The 22,365-nt window shown below is 45.3% G+C and overlaps 1 protein-coding gene across 4 annotated transcripts in view; it reads right to left on the bottom strand.

Moving 5' to 3' along the window:
* The window catches only part of dbndd1 (dysbindin domain containing 1), a 79,028-nt gene that overhangs the window by 14,775 nt on the left and 41,888 nt on the right, over positions 1-22,365 (bottom strand). For all 4 annotated transcript variants that reach the window (XM_038806467.1, XM_038806466.1, XM_038806468.1 and 1 more), the window contains 2 exons: positions 12,801-12,947; positions 5,531-5,671 (listed from right to left, as the gene is read on the bottom strand). In XM_038806467.1, coding sequence (XP_038662395.1) covers positions 5,531-5,671; positions 12,801-12,947 — 288 coding nt within the window. The remainder of the gene's footprint in view (positions 1-5,530; positions 5,672-12,800; positions 12,948-22,365) is intronic.

The following is a 22,365-nucleotide window of genomic DNA, read 5'->3' as shown; positions in this document are numbered from 1 at the left end:
GGAACAGCTATTGCATGTTCTTGATAAGTACGTACCAGTCAGGCAGGGAGGAAGGGGTCGAGCGAGGGAACCGTGGTTTACCAAAGAAGTGGAATCTCTTGTTAAGAGGAAGAAGGAGGCCTATGTGAAGATGAGGCGTGAAGTTTCAGTTGGGGCGCTTGATAGTTACAAGGAAGCGAGGAAGGATCTAAAGAGAGAGCTAAGACGAGCAAGGAGGGGACATGAGAAGTCTTTGGCAGGTAGGATCAAGGAAAACCCAAAAGCTTTCTATAGGTATGTCAGGAATAAAAGAATGACTAGAGTAAGAGTAGGGCCAGTCAAGGACAGTGGTGGGAAGTTGTGTGTGGAGGCTGAGGAGATAAGCGAGATACTAAATGAATACTTTTCGTCAGTATTCACTCAGGAAAAAGATAATATTGTGGAGGAGAATGCTGAGACCCAGGCTATTAGAATAGATGGCATTGAGGTGCGTAGGGAAGAAGTGTTGGCAATTCTGGACAAGGTGAAAATAGATAAGTCCCCGGGGCCTGATGGGATTTATCCTAGGATTCTCTGGGAAGCCAGGGAAGAGATTGCTGAGCCTTTGGCTTTGATTTTTAGGTCATCATTGGCTACAGGAATAATGCCAGAGGACTGGAGGATAGCAAATGTGGTCCCTTTGTTCAAGAAGGGGAGTAGAGATAACCCCGGTAACTATAGGCCGGTGAGCCTAACGTCTGTGGTGGGTGAAGTCTTGGAGAGGATTATAAAAGATACGATTTATAATCATCTAGATAGGAATAATATGATTAGGGATAGTCAGCATGGTTTTGTGAAGGGTAGGTCATGCCTCACAAACCTTATCGAGTTCTTTGAGAAAGTGACTGAACAGGTAGACGAGGGTAGAGCAGTTGATGTGGTGTATATGGATTTCAGTAAAGCGTTTGATAAGGTTCCCCACGGTCGGCTAGTGCAGAAAATACGGAGGCTGGGGATTGAGGGTGATTTAGAGATGTGGATCAGAAATTGGCTAGTTGAAAGAAGACAGAGAGTGATAGTTGATGGGAAATGTTCAGAATGGAGTTCAGTTACGAGTGGCGTACCACAAGGATCTGTTCTGGGGCCGTTGCTGTTTGTCATTTTTATAAATGACCTAGAGGAGGGCGCAGAAGGATGGGTGAGTAAATTTGCAGACGACACTATAGTCGGTGGAGTTGTAGACAGTGCGGAAGGATGTTGCAGGTTACAGAGGGACATAGATACGCTGCAGAGTTGGGCTGAGAGGTGGCAAATGGAGTTTAATGTGGAGAAATGTGAGGTGATTCACTTTGGAAAGAATAACAGGAATGCGGAATATTTGGCTAATGGTAAAATTCTTGGTAGTGTGGATGAGCAGAGGGATCTCGGTGTCCATGTACATAGATCCCTGAAAGTTGCCACCCAGGTTGATAGGGTTGTGAAGAAGGCCTATGGTGTGTTGGCCTTTATTGGTAGAGGGATTGAGTTCCGGAGCCATGAGGTCATGTTGCAGTTGTACAAAACTCTAGTGCGGCCTCATTTGGAGTATTGCGTACAGTTCTGGTCGCCTCATTATAGGAAGGACGTGGAAGCTTTGGAACGGGTGCAGAGGAGATTTACCAGGATGTTGCCTGGTATGGAGGGAAAATCTTATGAGGAAAGGCTGATGGACTTGAGGTTGTTTTCGTTAGAGAGAAGAAGGTTAAGAGGTGACTTAATAGAGGCATACAAAATGATCAGAGGGTTAGATAGGGTGGACAGCGAGAGCCTTCTCCCGCGGATGGAGGTGGCTAGCACGAGGGGACATAGCCTTAAATTGAGGGGTAATAGATATAGGACAGAGGTCAGAGGTGGGTTTTTTACGCAAAGAGTGGTGAGGCCGTGGAATGCCCTACCTGCAACAGTAGTGAACTTGCCAACATTGAGGGCATTTAAAAGTTTATTGGATAAGCATATGGATGATAAGGGCATAGTGTAGGTTAGATGGCCTTTAGTTTTTTCCCATGTCAGTGCAACATCGAGGGCCGAAGGGCCTGTACTGCGCTGTATCGTTCTATGTTCTATGTTTGCTATGGTTATGCGGTGGAGTGGCATTCAACACATCCTGACCGCACTGTATCATCCTTCCTCAAATGTACTAGCAGAGCGGATAGTAAATGGAGAATGAAGAAGCAATTGACTGGTTCTATAGACACGCAGTTGGTGCACTTCCTATTACCGTACAGTGCTGCATGTGACCACCAGAATCACGCTGGCAGAGATTTGGATGGGTCAACGGCTCAGGACTTAACTGAGTCAGACCTTTCCCAACCTCGGTGCCAAGGTCGAGCAGCATCAAGAGTCGCAGAAGAGACACTGGGGTGCTGTGTCTGTATTGTACATAGCTAGTATAATGTTCAATAAAAACTAGCGTTTATTAACAGCCTTGCCTCCAGCACATCTGTAAGTCCAGACCCATGACTACCAAGCCGAAGACCCACGACTATAATAACAGAGCACTCACAAAGTGGAAAATGCTGGTTGGTCTTCAGTTGGACCTTGAAACGGACAGGAACTGTCTAATCTGTAAAATTATTTAGTCAAACTGAATGACATCAGACTTTGTCTAGAATTGGGGGAAGGGTGTGTGTGTGTGTTGGGGGGGGGGGGGGGGGAGATATTATGTGAGATGTTGTTTCTACTAACTTCTAGGCTATTTTCAAATATGTTATGGTTTACAAATAAACTGTTGAAGAAGTCTATGATTCCCCTTCCTCCACCTCCCAACTACAAGGGATGAAGTGAACAACAAGCTTGTGGTTCTAAGTTCTGCAATTCTATTTTAATATTTAACATTGTGAAACCACGAAAAAAACTACAGCTGTTTCCTGTGAAGGCGAAACATTTCCCACATACCATTTAAGCCTGTGATGCAAAGTGGAATTTTATAGTATTAGTCATTCATAGAAGTAGATACAAATTGCCCCACAGAAAAATGTTGTCAGACCCAGTTTTGGTGTTCATTTCCTAACTGAGCAGTCATCCTCACTCTCACGCCTTTCTGTTCTCTAGTCCAACTTTCCTTCAACCAGCAATCTTTGTCCTATCCTTAAATGTTGTGCTGATTTGTGTTTCAATCCATAATTCTGTCTGTTCATTCTAGAGTCTTCAATCCTCTTTGGGAAAAAACATTTCCTTGCTGTCATAAATTATTTACACATTCAGTTTGTACACAACAGTGTTTATTAGACTCTGTAAAGTTGAAGAAAACTGCTTTAACTGAACCCGATACATTTTACCAAATGATCAAAGTAAAATACAAACAATTCAAATGGGACTGTATCAAATTTATACAGATCTTTAAAATCTTATTTATTAAAATTTGGAAACGACAATCATAAAGTGATGTTTCAAATTACTACAAGGAAGGATTAACAATGCGGTGAGCTATTTTTAAGCATTTCCTCCGTTAAATCCTCATTAAATTCCATAATACGTGTAACTCTGAACAGCAACAAATCCCAATGAGATTAAGAGGGTTGTATTCAGAGAAAAAATATATAGCGAGCCAAAAAAGGAGATATTGGAAATTAAGGAGTGTCTAGGAGGAGCAGAGGCAAGTAAATTAGAGAGAGGGAAATGCAGAACATGGGGCCTAAACAGCTGAAGCAAATCCATCAATGCTGGGGATGAACGAAAGGCCAGAGCTGGAGGAATATCTTGGAGAGATGCACGCCTGGAGAAGATCAGAGATGGGGAGACCGAACGGAAATTAAGGTCGGCAAGCTAGCTGCTAAAATCACACAGATGGAGCAGATGAAATCCCAGCTGAAGCTCTGAAACACAGCAGAGATCCACTCCTGGTACAGCTGCACAACCTCAGTCTTCAGCTGGGAAGAAATGCGCAGGTATGTTGTGACCATGACTATACTCAAGGAGGGAGACAGGTCCAATTGGGGCAGGTACAGAGGAGTTTCCCTGCCGTCTGCCACAGGGAGGAGCCTTGCAAAGATCCTCCTCGACTGCCTCCTCCCAGTGATCAAGGAATCCCTTCCAAAGTCATAATGCAGTTTTAACCCATTGCGGGGCACCAAAGGGGCGGGATTCTCCGTCCTGCCGGCAGCGGAATCCTCCGCTCCGGCAGCTGTCCAATGGGGTTTCTCACTGTGGGCACCTGCACACAGTTGGGAAATCCGCAGGTGAGTACGCTGCCGGTGAAGCGGAGGATCCCGCCGACAGAGAATCCAGCACACGGTGTTCACTGTGCGGCAAATTGCCGAAAAGTGCAAGGAACAGCACCGACTGCTGAACATGGACGGGCTGGATTCTCTGATCCCAGCCGCCAAAATCGCGTTTGGCGACGGGGCGGAGAATCCCCGATGAGGCCGAAACCGGGGCGCGGCGTCGCTTTCGCGATGCTCCACCCCCTGAAAAGCGGTGTACTCGCAGAGAATGCCGCAGACCTGTCCGGAACTCAGAGTGGCAGCTGTGGCCTCCGTCCAGCACAGTCAGGGGAGGGCCGATCCGCGGGCAGCGGTGGACATATTCGGAGCTGATGGCACTGCGGTGGGGTGGTCTGGGGCACGCGAGCCAGCCGAAGGGGGGGGGTGGGGTACTATTTCACGGGCCAGGTCCACGAGTGGCATCCGCCATGAAGGATGGCACGGCCGTTGCAGGTCGCCGCCGTGCGCATGTGCGGCCACAGGCACGGCAAATCTCCAGGCCGTATCGGCAGCTAGAGCCGGGTGCTCTACGCTGCCTCCAAACGGGGATTCGGTGGCCATTTTGCGCCAGTTTTCCTGGTGTAAAACACCATTGTTTTCACACCGGCATGGGGACTTTGTCTCTAGAACAGAAAATCCAGCCCGTCATTTCCAGACCTCACACTGCCTTTGACTCAACTGTGAAGGTCCTCCTCGAAACTGGCTGCCCTCAGAAATTTGTTACCATTCTTCCTCCCTACTCCATTGTGTTATGCCAGCAACGTAACCACCACAAACCCTGTCTCAGTGAAAATTGAGGTCCAACAGGCTGTGTCATTGCACCAATATTCTTTGCCATTTTCCTTGCTTCAATACTAAATCTGACCTCGAGTAAATTGCCAACAGGGGTGGGGATAATCTACAGAACGGACAAGGATATGTTCAATCTATGCCACAGTAAGGGTGCAACAGAATGCATTTATATTCCGGCATATACCTTGCTGTTCCTTACTTCTCTTTCATTTCAAAGTTCACTTGAGCTGGTCTATTTTTGGACCGTAGATTCTGTGGAATGTTTTCTTCAAACATTTTAATTTCCAACATCTGTTTTTAAAAGATACGGATCGCTGGCCATGTTATTTAAATCCTACAAATAAGTTTAATTTTAATTGCATCTATTTATCTCAAATCTTTTCCTTTTGAGTTATAGTCTTCATACAAATTTAGTTCCACTTTTAATTCAGTCATCAAATATGCAACTACAGTATTATGCTTCACGTCCATTTCCCGAATGGGAGCAGGGCTCTGAGCAGAGCTCACCTTCTCCTCAGCCTGTGCTCAGTGACACTGACCTGTACAGGAATCGTGCAGTGGATTCTCATCATCAGAATCAGCAAAAACTTCTGCAAGTTCCTGGTCGGACATGTCTGTGAGTTCAGTCAGATCCATGAGGTCAAAGTGCACCTCAAGAGACGAGACGCTGCTGAGAGGCTCTGTGAAAACAAAACACAAAGGAAAATGCTTGGAGGACCTCAGCAGCCAAGCTCACAAGTTACTGGCATCTATAAAACATTATGTAAAATGCAGATTTAATGAGTGTAACTGTGGTAGTATGACTAGGGAGATTACGGTACCTTAGAACCATGCTGCCATTGGGTGCAGAAGACTCGCTGACCATTGGCCCAGGCAAGTCATGTGCCTCTCTGCCAATTGGCTGAGGCTAGTCATGTGACTACCCACCGATTGGCTGAGAGGTTTATAGCTCCGCCTACAAGGCAGGGTATAAGAGCCCGTACCGGCTGGCAGTCGGCCTTTCTCTGTACATCTACTGCCGGGCAGACATCTAGTGTATTAAAGCCTGATGTTTGGAACTACTTCACGACTCGAGTCCAATTGATGGTGTATCAGTAACGTTGCTCACAGTTGATGCCTATGCAGAGTGCCGTGTTAAAACATGTCATAGAAACATGATTTCCAAACAGAATCTGCTTATTTTTTGGAATTATCTTACCCGTTCCACTTCCTGTTTGTGGGTTTATGCTGCTCTTCACTGTGATGGGTCTTCACTGTGATGGGAAACGAGAGGGGAAGTCTACCTTCTTGCAGCAAGTTGCACTATCATGGGCAGAGATGTGCTCTTCAGTGGGTAGTCCCAGGTCGGCAGGAGAATTACAGCACCTCAGATTACTGCCCAAAATGGTTCATAGAGGAAGTATGCGTACAGCTGCGTACCCTTCTGACTGCTCCTCTAATGGTCATTCATGGTGAGGCACCTTTGGGGTGCAGTATACCAAGTGTGTGAAGCTGAGCTGGTCCCCTGCTGCATGATAGTTGTGAGGGGCAGCCCCGATGCCACTCTTTCCATTTCTCCTCTATCTCATCACCCTACGTCTTGCTGCCAGCTGCTTCCAGATTTATACACCGCCTTTTGATTTAAGACCGGCATAGTGCAAAAGGTGGAGATGTATTTACGGGATTTTGTTCGCAAAGTTGCCACTCCAGAGGAGGTTGGATAGATCAGTGTATTAGCAGTGCTAATGGCTGCTGGACAAAGGGTTTAATTTGAAAGTAGCAGTATCTGTCATGCTGGGTGATGTACAATTTGCCCGTCAGCTATTGGAAGAACATAATGGTCTGTAACTTCCTCAAAGTGACAATCTCCAGCCGGGGGGGGGGGGGAAGCTACTTTGGAGTTGGAAGTGATTTTTTTTCCTCTAACCCTTTCAGAGTAACTATCAAGGTAAAACTGGCAGAACCATCCAACGTTCGTGGTTTAAATCTCTTCTGTTGGATGGATCCCAGCCCAGCGCAATTGTCCAGAGGACGTTAGCACATCTGTGCAATTTCTGGGTAAACCCTTACGTGGGAACCTCCGAGAGGGATTCCCCAGCACATCATTGGAGTACCCCCTAATAGCGATGCTGGGGAACCTGGAAGCTGTGTGTCAATATGACCCTAGTCGAGGAACTGGCCAGCCTACTGTGCTATTATCGCAATCCACTTATGGTGAATATACATTGAGTTGTGGTTCTATCATATTGGATAGGGGATCAACAATTCCCACAGGCTTGAATACTTACGGAGGAGATTAACCAGAAGAGTTCCAGTGGTGAGGAATTTTAGCAACAAGTGTAGGGCGGAGAAGCTAGAGTTTCTTGCAGCAAAGGGGATTTGATCATGATATACAAGATAATGACAGGTTTAGATACGATAGACAAAGAAGAGCAGTTCCCGTTAGCTGATGGAGCAAGGACTAGGCAACACAGATTTAAGGTTTTGTGCAAGTAATGCAGGTGGGATGCGAGGAAGAATAATTTTCCACAGCGAATTCTGTTGACCTGGAACATGCTGACTAGGACGGCGCTGGAAGTGGAGACCCTCAATGATTTTGAAAGGAAACTGGAAGAGCACTGGAGGGAAATAAACTGGCAGGGCTATGAAGAGAGAGCGCGGAATGGGGCTGACTGGATTGCTCCACAGAGAGCCAATGTGGACTGGATTGCTCCACAGAGAGCCAATGTGGACTTGATAGGCCAAATGGCATCATCCTGTGCCAGAATTACTCTGTGATTCTAAATGTCAGATTGTTTTTACACAATTGAGAAAGGAGAAGAATTGAAAGTGCCAAAATAGTAAGTGTGACCTGAGCAACACTAAGTTATAAAATATATCCAGGAAATTGACTGAGTGACAGGAGACAGAGAAGTTGTGAAAGGCTGTTTCTTTCCAAACTAGAGAAAGGGACATAGTGGGGTTCCCCAATGGTCAGTGTGAAGATCCCAGCCTTTCTTGATATATATTAATGATCCAGACTGGTGTGCGTAATTTCAAAATTTGTGAATGACACTAAACTTCAAAGTATTGTGAATTATAAGGAGGATGGTGATACATCTCAAGAGCACATAGGCAGTATGGTGAAATGGGAGGACAAGTGGCAGATTAAATCTAATGCAGAGAAGGGCGACATGGTATGGGATGAATGAAGAGAGGCAATATAAAATAACGGGTACATTTCTAATGTGAGGGGCCTAGGGGTATTTTCATAAAATATCAAAGTTGTCAGGGCAGGTTGAGAACGCAGTTAATAAAGCAAATGGGATCCTGGGCTTTGTAAACAGGGATATGGGATCCTGGGCTTTGTAAACAGGGATATGGGATCCTGGGCTTTGTAAGCAGGGATATGGGATCCTGGGCTTTGTAAACAGGGATATGGGATCCTGGGCTTTGTAAACAGGGATATGGGATCCTGGGCTTTGTAAACAGGGATATGGGATCCTGGGCTTTGTAAACAGGGATATGGGATCCTGGGCTTTGTAAACAGGGATATGGGATCCTGGGCTTTGTAAGCAGGGATATGGGATCCTGGGCTTTGTAAACAGGGATATGGGATCCTGGGCTTTGTAAACAGGGGTATGGGATCCTGGGCTTTGTAAACAGGGGTATGGGATCCTGGGCTTTGTAAACAGGGGTATGGGAATCCTGGCCTTTGTAAACAGGGGTATGGGATCCTGGCCTTTGTAAGCAGGGATATGGGATCCTGGGCTTTGTAAACAGGGGTATGGGATCCTGGGCTTTGTAAGCAGGGATATGGGATCCTGGGCTTTGTAAGCAGGGATATGGGATCCTGGGCTTTGTAAACAGGGATATGGGATCCTGGGCTTTGTAAACAGGGATATGGGATCCTGGGCTTTGTAAACAGGGATATGGGATCCTGGGCTTTGTAAACAGGGATATGGGATCCTGGGCTTTGTAAGCAGGGATATGGGATCCTGGGCTTTGTAAACAGGGATATGGGATCCTGGGCTTTGTAAACAGGGATATGGGATCCTGGGCTTTGTAAACAGGGATATGGGATCCTGGGCTTTGTAAACAGGGATATGGGATCCTGGGCTTTGTAAGCAGGGATATGGGATCCTGGGCTTTGTAAACAGGGATATGGGATCCTGGGCTTTGTAAACAGGGATATGGGATCCTGGGCTTTGTAAACAGGGGTATGGGATCCTGGGCTTTGTAAACAGGGGTATGGGATCCTGGGCTTTGTAAACAGGGGTATGGGATCCTGGGCTTTGTAAACAGGGATATGGGATCCTGGGCTTTGTAAACAGGGATATGGGATCCTGGGCTTTGTAAACAGGGGTATGGGATCCTGGGCTTTGTAAACAGGGATATGGGATCCTGGCCTTTGTAAGCAGGGATATGGGATCCTGGGCTTTGTAAACAGGGAAATGGGATCCTGGGCTTTGTAAGCAGGGATATGGGATCCTGGGCTTTGTAAACAGGGGTATGGGATCCTGGGCTTTGTAACAGGGATATGGGATCCTGGGCTTTGTAAACAGGGATATGGGATCCTGGGCTTTGTAAACAGGGATATGGGATCCTGGGCTTTGTAAGCAGGGATATGGGATCCTGGGCTTTGTAAACAGGGATATGGGATCCTGGGCTTTGTAACAGGGATATGGGATCCTGGGCTTTGTAAACAGGGGTATGGGATCCTGGGCTTTGTAAGCAAGGATATGAAACACCAATTTAAGGAAGTTAGGATAAACTTGTAGAGAATGCTATGTCGGCATCAACTAGAGTATTGTGTCCAGTCCTGGGAGCCACACTTTAGAAAGGATCAAGGTATTGGAGAGAGTGCAGAAAAAGGTTCACAAGAATGGTTCCAGGGATAAGGACCATCAGTTACATGGAGCCGGCGGAGAATCTGGGGCTGTTCTTCTCGGAGAAGAGCATGTTGAGGGGTGATTTGATAAAGGTGTTCAAAATCATGACGGGTCTAGACAGATTAAATCGGGAAAAACTGTTACCATTGGAAGGATCCGGAACCAGGGGGCACAAATTTATGGCGACTGGCGAAAGAAGTGATGGTGACAGGAGGAAAATCTTTTATTACGGAGAAAGTGGTTAGGATCTGGAATGAGCCACCCGGGTGTGGTGGAGGCAGGTTCAATCGAGGTATTCAAGAGGAATTTGGGTAATTATCTGAAGAGAAAGAAAATTACCGGGTTACGGGGCAAAGGCAGGGAAATGGGCCTAAGTAAGTTGCATGTGCAGAGTCAGCATGGGCACGATGGGCTGAGTGGCCTCCTTCTGCACTGTAATTCTACCTATAAGTCATGTGTTGCAGAATAATATAGCAATTCTTCTTCGAGTTCTCGGCCTGAAGGCAGATTCGTGTACATCGACATGACCTTCACCGTGGGTAGGGCAAGGAGGCAGATCCTAAATCCACCCCTGTCGGAACGGAGATCAAACTCTGTGCCGTTGGTACCAATCTGATCCACATTCAGCAAACTGAGCTGACTGGTCCCCCAAGGAGTCTGAGGTGCTGTGGCGACATACACTACTCGTGTTGTAAAACTGGAGCTACGGATCGTGATGGTAGAGGCTCCAATTCTCTTTCCATCTTGCAGCTGCCCTGGAACCTCTCCCGCTTTTATTGCCTGCCATAGGCAAGTGTTGGAACCGGTTTGGTCACATGACAAATACACCTTCCTTGACCATCAAGCCCTGAAACTTCTGAGTCAGAGACAGGGACACCACCCACTGCGTGACAAGACCTCCTCACAGTGAGTATCCAAAAATTAATTTATCTGAACGACAAACATTCTAACGAATTTGACCTGAATAATTTACTTTTAAAAGCATTAATTAGACCTCAGTTGGAATATTATGTTCAATTCTAGGCACCACACTTTAGGAAAGATTTCAAGGCCTTAAGAGAGGGAGCAGAAGGTATTTACTCGGATAATGAAAGCAGAATACTGCAGATGCTGGAAATCTGAAGTGAAAACGGAAAATGCTGGGTAACCCGCAGGAGGTCTGGCAGCATCTGTGGAGAGAGAAGCCAAAGTCAATGCTTCAAAAACCTAGGGCTCTAAATATCTGCTGCATTTTCCCAGCATTTTCGATTTTACACGAACAAGGTCAGGACTTCAGTCATGTGGATGGACTGGAAAAGCTGGGGTTGTTCTCTTTGGAGCACGGAAGGTCAAGGGGAGGTTAGATAGAGGAGTTCAAAATTGTGAATGCTATCGATAGAGTAAGCAAAGAGGCTGTTTCCAGTGGGAAGAAGAGTTGGTAACCAGAGGACATTGATTTAAGGTGATTAACAAAAGGGCCAAAGGTGACTTGAGGAAGTTCTTTTCACACAATGAGTTGCTATGATCTGGAATGCATTGCCTAAAAGGATGGTGGAAGACGATTCAATGGTAACTTTGAAAAATGATTGAATTGATACTTGAAGGGAAAAACATTTGCAGGGCTACGGGAAAGGAGCGGAGGAGTAGGACGGGTTGGACAGCGCTATCAGACTCAGCATGGGCACGATGAGCTGAGTCGCCTCCTTCTCGGATGTACCATTCAATGGTTCCATAATCGAACAAGACGGGTTTGGAGTTTGCGCAGTGTCTACATGGGTCTCACTCCCACAACCCAAAGACGTGCTGAGTAGGTGGATTGGCCATGCTAAATTGCCCCTTAATTGGAAAAAAAAAGATATAAAAATGTTTCTTTTTATGTTTCCTACAATATGCAACCAATGGGCAGGCAGATCAACTATTCCCAAACATTTGTCAAAATTGGATTAATCTGCCTGCCAATTTTCCCTGGGGCACGATTCTCCGCTGCCCACGACGGGTCGGAGAATAGCGGGAGGGCCTTCCCGACATTTTTCCCGACCTCCCGTTATTCTCCCCCCCCCCCCACGGCCGCCCCACGACACGAATCGCTGCTCACCGGTTTTTACGGCGAACAGCGATTCTCCCCTGGCCGATGGGCCGAGTTCCCAGGCCTTTACGGCCGTTTACGAACGCAAACACACCTGCTCTCACCGTTCGTGAAAACGGCCGCAAAGTGCCGTTCCTGACAACCATGGCACCGATTGGCACGGCCACACCACGGCCGTGCCAAGGGTGGCATGGGCCTGCGATCGGTGCCCACCAATCGCGGGCAGCGGGTCCGATACCCGCGCAGTCTTTGTTCCTCCGCCGCCCGCAGGATCAGTCCACGGGGCGGCTGAGGGGCATGATGGCCCGCGCATGCACGGGTTTGACGCATATGCGGGATGACGTCATCCGCGCATGCGTGGGTTGGAGCCGTCCAATCGCCGCATGCGCGATTGTCATCATCGTGCGCGTCAGCCGCCGTGACGCTTGGCGCGCGGGCTTAGCGACGGTTGCTAAGCCCGCGATGCCGTGCTCCACGGGGCCGCGCTGCTAGCCCCGCCCGGGGGAGAGAATCGGGTCCCGGGAGGGGGCGCGGAGGCTGCCGTGAAACACGGCCAGTTTCACGGCAGCCTTTACGACTCTCCGCATTTGCCGAGAATCGCGCCCCTGGTTTCTGGTTTGATAGCACAGCACATCATTTTTCCAGGCGGTGAATTAGATTATACACCCACTGCTTGAAAAATTGGATGTAAAAGCCTCCACTGCACCAACTCATGGTTACAATATACAAAAATGTTAATGGATTTATTGGACACTGGAACATTACTGAAAATGTTTATAAACCAGAAGAACTTTGCTCATTTTGCAGCTAACACTATAATCAGATTCAGGATGTTATGGATGCATTTCTGGTAGCAGAAAAGCAAGTCATTTTATTATTGTAGTTAATACATACGCCTTCTCTCCACCACCTGCAGTAATCCTGATGTGGAAATTGGGATTCCGTCCTCCTCATCTGCAGGGGCAATGTGAGATTCTGAATTAGCAGACTCCTCTTGACCCTTTGCTTTCTTTGGACTCTGTTTGCTTTTATCAAACTCTCCTAGATCAGGAGAAATGAGAGAAAAAGAAAAATACATGACTTTAAAATTGCAGAAAGCATTTTTCCACCACTCCTCTCCTCTTTGTCGTAAAGTACCTTCTTGGTTCTCCAAAACATCATTTAAAATTCCTCATCCATGTCAATAATCCCTCTGTGAAAAGATTACATTGTGTCCATCTATATAAAATATGTAAGGTGCTTACATAATCAATATATTATATGTATAATTGTGTGTGTGTGTGTGGGGGGGGGGGGGGGGTCAGTGAAATCTGGGTGTATTTGTTGTGGAGTGTCTGAAAGTGAGCAAGAACACAGGCATATTTGATTATGTCTGGCGCTGTCTGTGAAGAGAATGCCATAAAATATAGGTGGTTCTTGGTAGCACATAGACTGAATTGATAATATGTGTGCCCATGTTGAATGCAAGTGCGTGTATGTATATATAATTAAATATATGCCTGTTCCAAGCTATGTATGTGCTTAAAGATCGGAGCTTGTATGGAGGGGCTAAATTGTATCTATTTTCAAAAGGGAGTGTTTTTATTTATGTTTATACTTTAATTGTGCAGGAAGAATATGTATGTCCGTGTTAATATAGAATGTCCATGTGGAGAGATTTCACTGTACAAACCATTTGTGTGAAGCAATTGCTGTTTAACTTCCTTCCATGTGGTAGGGGTGGTAACTATTTAATTTCTCAGCTCATACCTCATGAAACATTGACAGTTGCTTTGGCAGCAAGAGCACAATGGTGTGTTGCCAATAAATATCTGTACTACATGGCACGAGGAAAAAGACCAGATAGAATCCTCTCACATTTCAGTAATGATGCATTTTATAAGACAATTCAAAGAAACCACAGTAACGAGTATTCAATTATATTAAAGTCAATAGATGATAAATGCAGCAGCAAATAGGCCAAATGAAACCTCCTTCTGTTCTGTTTAATTTTTTAAAAACTTAAAAACAAAAATCAATCAGACATTATTAAAGCAAAGCTCCACTATCTTGGGTAGAAATTACCTAGAAAACTGACTAAAAACAACCACTCCTGTTTTGTCATAACATCAGAGATGGAACTTCAAATGTGCTTCAGAGCTTAATTAACCTAATATCACAGATGTAGAATCATAATCCTTTAGGAGTGCCTCATCTAAAGTCATGACCGGTAATTAGTAGTACTTTACTGTCAGTTTATTTGTAGTGAAAGGAAATAAATTGAATATTTTAAAATTGTGAAATTCTGGACAAACACCCAAGGTTTGACAACATCTGTGAAGAGAAAATACAGGTATAGGTCCTTGTCAGCAAATGTCTGAAATGAGCAAAAACCCATCGCCATATATGGTAGTCCCACAGTGCATGGGTAGAATTCTGTTTGACAGATATAGAATAAACTCATTCTCACAAAAGACATACCGTATTTATTTGCCTAAAATGTTCGCAAGTTGGAGTATTGCTGTAATCTAATTATGGGAAGATTTTTAACTCCCAGCAATGAGAATTGTCTCTCCAGATCACATTGGCTGGTCAATCATCAACAGTGTCCTGGGAACTGCAATTCACCTCATCCAGCCACCAGATTATCAAAGGTTTACCAGCAAGGGTTGACATGCTTTTTTACTTCCTTCTCTAGATCTGTTATTTTGGAGCCTTCTTAACCCCAAATAGAGCCCCCTTAAATCCTGTCCCCAAGAAAGACTTGGTTATTTGGTCATCAAATAACTTGGAAGTATGGGTTTTTGACCCCTTGCTAGTTGCTATGTGGTATTCCTGCTATCTGCCTGAGTGCATGGGGAGTTGTACAACTCATCATAAAACATGAGGGATTTATCTTCACCCTCAGCCCACAACATAGATGTGCAATAAATCCCTTTATACTGGGAAGCTTCAACGACCTCTCGGAAGCCCATGGTAATCACAATCTCCAGTGCTGACAAATGGGTCTACGCCCAAATTGTTAACTCATAGAAAAAACTCCCAAGTTACAACATGGAAATATGCCATTCAGCCCACACAGTGTGTGACAACATTTATCCTCCATACCAAGTTATTTCTTTTGGTATATATTTTTATTGAGTTTTTAAACATTTTATATCACAAATTTACAGGATAAACAAGACCAACACATAAGAAGAGGTTCCAACTGACAACTGTAACAATAGTTCCCCTCAACGAAAATATTTCTCTTGCAGACTTCACATTGCCAGACTTGGCCAAAACATATATTTACAGTGGTTCATGTACATTGTGGTTCAGGCATTAATTTGCCAGCAAACTGGTCTCTTATTGTTTCCCTCCCCTCTGCTGGTCTTCAGTGGTTCTCTTGACTGCGTTTGTCCCCCATCACCCCCCCCCCCCCCCCCCCCCCCCCCCAACTCCGTGCCCTTCTTCTCCCTCCAATAAGTAATTCTAATCACATTTATCTTTCTTGCTCCCATATCCCTTCATCCAGCAATCAGATTTAATCTTGAATGTTGACCTGGTTTCCATATCAACTGTTAATGCTGGACTGGAATTTTGCAGCCTCACAACACGGTGTAAAGTGAATTCTCTTGCTCTCGGTTCCAACTCGTTTACATTTAATCTTACATCCTTGGCCCTTCTCTCCAGACCACCCAAATTTTGGAAATAGTACTGGAAGTAGCACTGAGCGTACTTCCATTTAGAGTACGATGTTTGCTCTTTCACCAAAATTTATCGCCTCACACATACAGACACTGAATTCTATCTGTCATTATTTAACTCCTTCCTCATCTCATCACTATCTCTTTGCAGCTTCCATTGTTCGCACAACGACTAGACTGTTCCTCACAGGGTTGTACATCATTCCTCACATTATACAAACCCATATATACTATGAACTAGTTCCAAGTTACAGTTCTGGGTTTTGGGTGTGGATATCCCCACGTTTAACATCACCTGTATCCACGTTGACTTTGTCATTTTAAAAAAAATAATTTTATGGGATGTAGGCATCTCTGGCTGGACCAGCATGTATTGCCCATCCCTAACAGCCCTCAAAGTCAACCGCATTGGGTTGTGGGTCTGGAGTCACACGTAGGCCAGACCAAGTAAGGACGGCAGATTTCCTTCCCTAAAGGACATAAGTGCTGAAGGGGTTGGATTACAAGGAGGGATTGAGTAGACTGGGACTGTACCCGTTGGAATTTAGAAGGATGAGGGGGGATCTTATAGAAACATATAAAATTATGAAAGGAATAGATAGGATAGATGCAGGCAGGTTGTTCCACTGGCGGGTGACAGCAGAACTAGGGGACATAGCCTCAAAATAAGGGGAAGTAGATTTAGGACTGAGCTTAGGAGGAACTTCTTTACCCAAAGAGTTGTGAATCTATGGAATTCCTTGCCCAGTGAAGGAGTTGAGGCTCCTTCATTAAATGTTTTTAAAGTAAAGATAGATAGTTTTTTGAAGAATAAAGGGATTAAGGATTATGGTGTTTGGGCCGGAAAGTGGAGATGAGTCCACAAAAGATCAGCCTAATTTCATTGAATGGCGGAGCAGGCTCAAGGGGTCAGATGGCCTACTCCTGCTCCTAGTTCTTATGTTCTTAAGTGAGTTAGGTGGGTTTTTACAAAAATTGACAAGGGTTTTATGGTCATCATTAAACTTTTAATTCCAGATTTTTGTTAAATTTCTGCTGTGGTGAGATTTGGGGGGTGTCTCCGTCCCGCCATTGTGCCCCCGAGACTCTCCACCTCGCCAATGGGGTTCCCATTGTGGACACCCCCACACTGTCGGGAAATCCCATGGCTGCCGGCGCAACGGAGAAACCTGACAGTGGAGAATCCAGCCCCAGATCTTTCCCTGGGTCTCTTGATTACTAGCTCAGTGATGATACCACTACACCACTGCCTGTAAATACAAGTGACCCCCAAACTGAATCCTGTGGGATATCAAAATCTAACTCAAACATTGGAAAAACTGGCCAAGGGGAAATTGCCTTATCATTGAGCCTTCCATATCCTATGATTGTTAAACAGGCTTCTGGAAGGGCAGCTATGCAGATTAGTATTAAATCCATCAACAGGTCCCGACTGCAGTTTCAATTCCAACCTTTTTCTTTTAAATTTAGAGCATCCAATTCTTTTTTTGCCTAATAAAGGGGCAAGTTAGCGTGGTCAATCCACCTACCCTGCACATCTTTTTGGATTATGGGGGTGAGACACACGCAGGCATGGGAAGAATGTGCAAATTCCACATGGACAGTGATCCGGAGCCGGGTCCTCAGCGCCGTGAGGCAACAATGCTAACCACTGTGCCACCGTGCCGCCCCAGTTTTAACTCCAACCAGAGTTCGGAAGCCACTGCGGTTTCCCCACCTGGCTGAACCAGGTCAGTATAGCATCAGGGCATGACGATGTCTAGAAAAGTATACTGTTCTTTGCGAAGCTGCTAAAGCCCCAAAGGGAACGTTTAAGACTCTCTTTCCCTCCTTCCTGCTGGGAGTTAAAATCAGGGTTTTACTCTCTGTTCTCTCCCTTCTCAATAATTGAAATCCCGTTTTATATCCTCCCTCTAATTCCATACCCTTTACTTAATTTTCTCTCATGCTTCTCCATGTGATGCCTTGTCAAGGTTTTTCAAAAGATCAGGTAGAGTACGTCTACTACATTTCCCCCAGTTAACACATGCTACTACCACAAACAAAGAATGGGTGAGGCTTGTCATGTCTGACTGTTCATTTTGACAACTGTTCCGTCTACTTCTTTTCTTTTTACACATGCTGATGGACTACAATGACTTACCAATATTTACTGGGTTTATCTGGCTGCGATAGTGAACCGTCCATTGAGTTCCGCAATTACTGACACCTTGCAGCATCTTTACCTGGTCTGGCCTACATGTGACTCCAGATCCACAGCAATGTGGTTGACTCTTAACTGCTCTCTGAATAGCCTAGTAACCCACTCAATTCAAAGGGCATTCAGGGACAGGCAACAAATATTGGCCTAGACAGTGAAGTCCCCATCCCATTCAATACTTTTTTAAATATAAAATTGGGGAAGCTGTCCTTTGTAATGAAATTCTACACCAAATAAGGAAATCAAGATTTTCTTAAATCAAATCATGGAACATATAATTTGTCTGAAGTAGTATCTTAAAATATTACCCAGTTTATTGCCACCTTGTGTCAGCTGTGACTCAGTTGGTAGCACTCTTACCATTGAATTATAAGGTTCTGGGTTCAAGTCCCACTTCTGAGCTTGAGCACAAACAAATCAATTCTGACACTTGAGTGCAGTACCAAGGGAGCACAGCACTGTTGGAGGTAACACCTTTCAGATCAGATATTAAATCTTCATAGATGAATGGAGTATATCCCACGGTACTATTTCTAAGAAGAGCAGAGGACTCATCCCTGGTGACCTGGCCAATATTTGGTCACTGACAGATTGTTAACCACATTCATTTTTGTTTTATACATTTAGAGTACCCAATTCATTTTTTCCAATTAAGGTGCAATTTAGAATGGCCAATCTACCTACCTTATACATCTCTGGGTTGTGGGGGGCAAAACCCACGCAAACACGGGGTTAACCACATTCATTATTGTTGGCAGAATATAGATCTTAGGTCGGTGATGTCGACACAACTAAAGTCCAAAGATGCGCAGGTTAGGTGGATTGGCCACGGTAAATTGCCCCTTAGTGTCAAAAGGTTAGTTTGGGTTACAGGGATAGGGTGGAGGCGTAGGCTTAAGTAGAATGCTGCTCCCCAAGGGCCGGTGCAGACTTGATGGGCCGAATGGCCTCCTTCTGCACTGTAAATTCTTTGATTCTATGAAAGCAGAATTTTGTTCCTGTATACCTGGGACGGAAGGCTGCATGGGCCATAGTGTTTTCAGCAGATAGGAGACAAGAAGATATATTTTGTTTGTTAGACAGATTAATTGTCAATTGAAACCCCCACCCTAGTTTTCTTATTAATTAAAAAAAATTAATTTTACAGGATGTGGGTATCGCTAGTTAGGCCAGCATTTATTGCCCATCCCTGGTTGCCCTACAGAAGACGATGGCGAGTTGCCTTCTTGAACCACTGCAGCCCGATGTATAGGTACACCCACAGTGCTGTTAGGGAGAGAGTTCCAGGATGTTGCCCCAGCGACAGTGAAGGAACGGTGATATATTTCCAAGTCAGGGCGGTCGGTGACTTGGAGGGGAACCTCCAAGTGGTGGGGTTCCCAGGTATCTGCCGCTCTTGTCTTTCTAGATGGTAGTGGTCGTGGGTTTGGAAGGTGCTGCCTAAGGAACTTTGGTGAGTTACTGCAGTGCATCTTGTAGATGGTACACGTGGCTGCCCCACTGTTCTTTGGTATTGGAGGGACTGAACGTTTGTGGAAGGGAAAGCAATCAAGTGGGCTGCTTTGTGTTGGATGGTGTCAAGCTTCTTGAGTGTTGCTGAATCAGCACTTATCCAGGCAAGTGGAGAGTATTCCATTACATTCCTAACTTGTGTCTTGTAGATGGTGGGTCAGGAGGTGAGCTGAGCTACTTGCCATAGGATTCCCAGTCTTTTATTTGCTCTGGTAACCATAGTATTAATGTGGCTAGTGCATTTCAGTTTTTGATCAATAGTAACCCCCAGGATGTTGATCGTGGGGATTCAGCAATGGTAATGCCATTGAATGTAAAGGGGCGATGGTTAGATCCTTTCTGTAGGAGATGGTCATTACCTGGCACTTGTGTGGCGTGAATGTAACTTGCCACTCGTCAGCCCAAGCCTGGATAGTGTCCAGGTCTTGCTGCATTTGGACATGGAATGCTTCATTATCTGAGGAGTTGCAAATGGTGCTGAACATTGTGCAATCATCTGCGAACATCCCCGCTTCTGACCTTATGATGGAAGGAAGGTCATTGATAAAGCAGCTGAAGATGGTTTTACCTAGGACACTACCCTGAGGGAACTCCTGCAGTGGTATGCTGGAGCGGTGATGATTGACCTCCAACTACCACAACCTTTGTGCCAGTTATGACTCCAGCCAGCAGAGAGTTTACCCCCTGATTCCCATTGACTCCAGTTTTGCTAGGGCTCTTTGATGCCATACTTGGTTGCGGATGGATATAGATCGGTCGACTCAGTGGACAAAAACTGGCAGATGGAGTATAATATGGGAAAATGTGAAGTTGTTCACTTTGAAATGAAATGAAAATGAAAATCACTTATTGTCACGAGTAGGCTTCAATGAAGTTACTGTGAAAAGCCACAGTCCGGCGCCTGTTCGGGGAGGCTGGTACGGGAATCGAACCGTGCTGCTGGCCTGCTTTAAAAGCCAGCGATTTAGCCCAGTGAGCTAAACCAGCCCCTTTGGCAGGAAGAATAAAAAAGAAAGTATTACTTAAATGGAGAAGGACTGCAGAATCCCACGATGTGGATGGATCTAGGTGTTCTAGTGCACGAGTCACAAAAGGTTACAGTCTACAGATATAGCAAACAATTAAGAAGGTTAATGGAATACTATCCTTTATTACAAGAGGAAGTGAACATAAAAGTAAGGATATGCTTCAGTTATATAGGGCATTGGGGAGACCACGCCTTGAATACCCTGTGCAGTTTGGGTCTCCTCATTTAAAGAAGGATGTGAATGCGTTGGAGGCAGTTCGGAGAGGATTTACGAGATCAATATCTGGAATGAGCGGGTTGGACAGACTGGACTTGCATCCAATGGAGTTTAGAAGAGTGAGGGGTGACTGTGTTGAAGTAAATAAATCGTAAGGCGGATGGTGAAAAGGATGTTTCCTTCAGGGTAAGCCCAGAACTAGGGGGCATGGTTTAAAATTAAGGGTCACCCTTTTAGGACAGGGATAAGGAGAATTTTTTCTCAGATTTGTTGGACTTCGAAAATGGTGGAGATGGGGTTCATTGAAAATTTAAAGGTGGAGGTGGATAATTGCAGTTAGGCAAGGGGGTGGGGTAGGGATGAGATGGAAATGTGGAATTAGAGACACAAACAGATCGGCCATGATATTATCAAATGGTGGAGCAGGCTCAAGGGGCTGAATGGTCTAATCTTTTCCTCTTTTGCATGTTCATAATTTAACCCTAGATATTTCCACACATATCTTTACATCCAGCCCTTAGATTCGGTAACTCCCTAGAGAAAAAGGGTCCCGTGGATTGCAATACACTATTTGACCTGGCCTGTTGCTTCTGATGCAGCCAACACACTTACTTCATGCTGCCGGCTTATTTAAATGTTTGTAGCATGCAGCAAGTGCTACCTTGTTGAGTGGATGCACGCCAGATCAGGGAGAACAAAATAGCAAGGGGACTAGCCTGGCCTACTTAAAGCTAGCCTACAATTCTTAAAGGGGGTGGTGCACTCTGGCTGGAGTAGATGCTAGTACATTTAAAAGCTAGTTTATTAGAATAGAAAACATTACTGCTAGATAAGGATTTGTTTAATTGAACTGTGGTGTAGTGAATAAGACAGACTTGAGATTTCCAGGAAGAAGCTTTTGGCTGTAAACGATTGAAAGATAAAAGATGTAGTGCTGTTTTGCCATTTTCACGTAGAGAGCAGGCAGGTAGGAAGGTGAGAAGACACAGATAAGAGAAAAGATTATGTGCAGAATAACCTGGGCTTTAGTCCAGAGTGGAAATTACTGAAGGGGAAATATTATGTAAGGTTAGGTAGTAAAGGGAGCCAGTCAAGAGAAAGAAGGCAGACGCAAGCCTGCTAAAGGAAGAAGAATGGTACAAAAGGAAACATCTTGTGCTTTGAAACTAAATCGGTGCAGCCAGAGCTCGTGAGCTTACATGTGTTGGACGCTGATCTGTTGAACCTGCTTGGTCTGTAAATTGCTTCATTTCCTGAAGTAAGAAATGAAGGTATTAAATCTCTCAGAATTCTTTTGGCACTTTAATAAAAAGAAAGTATCCAGATGGCACGGTGGCGCAGTGGTTAGCTACTGCTGTCTCACGGTGCCGAAGACCCGAGATCAGTCCCGGCCCGTGTTGAGTTTGCACATTATCCGTGTCTGCGAGGGTCTCACCCCCAACAGCCCAAAGATGTGCCTGGTAGGCGAAATGGCCATGCTAAATTGCCCCTTAATTGTAAAAAGAAAAATCCATCTTTTTTACCAACATGGCCAGGAGGCCCTCCAGACAATCCATCCAAAGGCACTAGAACCATATTGTTGTGACAGCAAATGCCAGGAGTCTAGCCATCAGGACCTGAATGCAGTGCCACAGAAGTTCAATGAGTGGTTAAGGTTAGTGAAATGGGTTTTCAAATGCCACATCCAACTAACTGAACCACTAGCCTCACACATTGCTCAATGTACCATGCCTCTATCACTCCCCCTTCCAGCAGGTCGCCCTGCTATGTTGCCGCTGCTCATTCTTCCTGTCGTGCTGTGGCAAACTACTGCACCCATGGCTGCAAGCAAATGG

The sequence above is a fragment of the Scyliorhinus canicula genome, chromosome 9 (genome assembly GCF_902713615.1).
Source record: "Scyliorhinus canicula chromosome 9, sScyCan1.1, whole genome shotgun sequence".
Taxonomy (NCBI): domain Eukaryota; kingdom Metazoa; phylum Chordata; class Chondrichthyes; order Carcharhiniformes; family Scyliorhinidae; genus Scyliorhinus; species Scyliorhinus canicula.
This window is presented reverse-complemented; position numbering and strand designations above follow the sequence as displayed.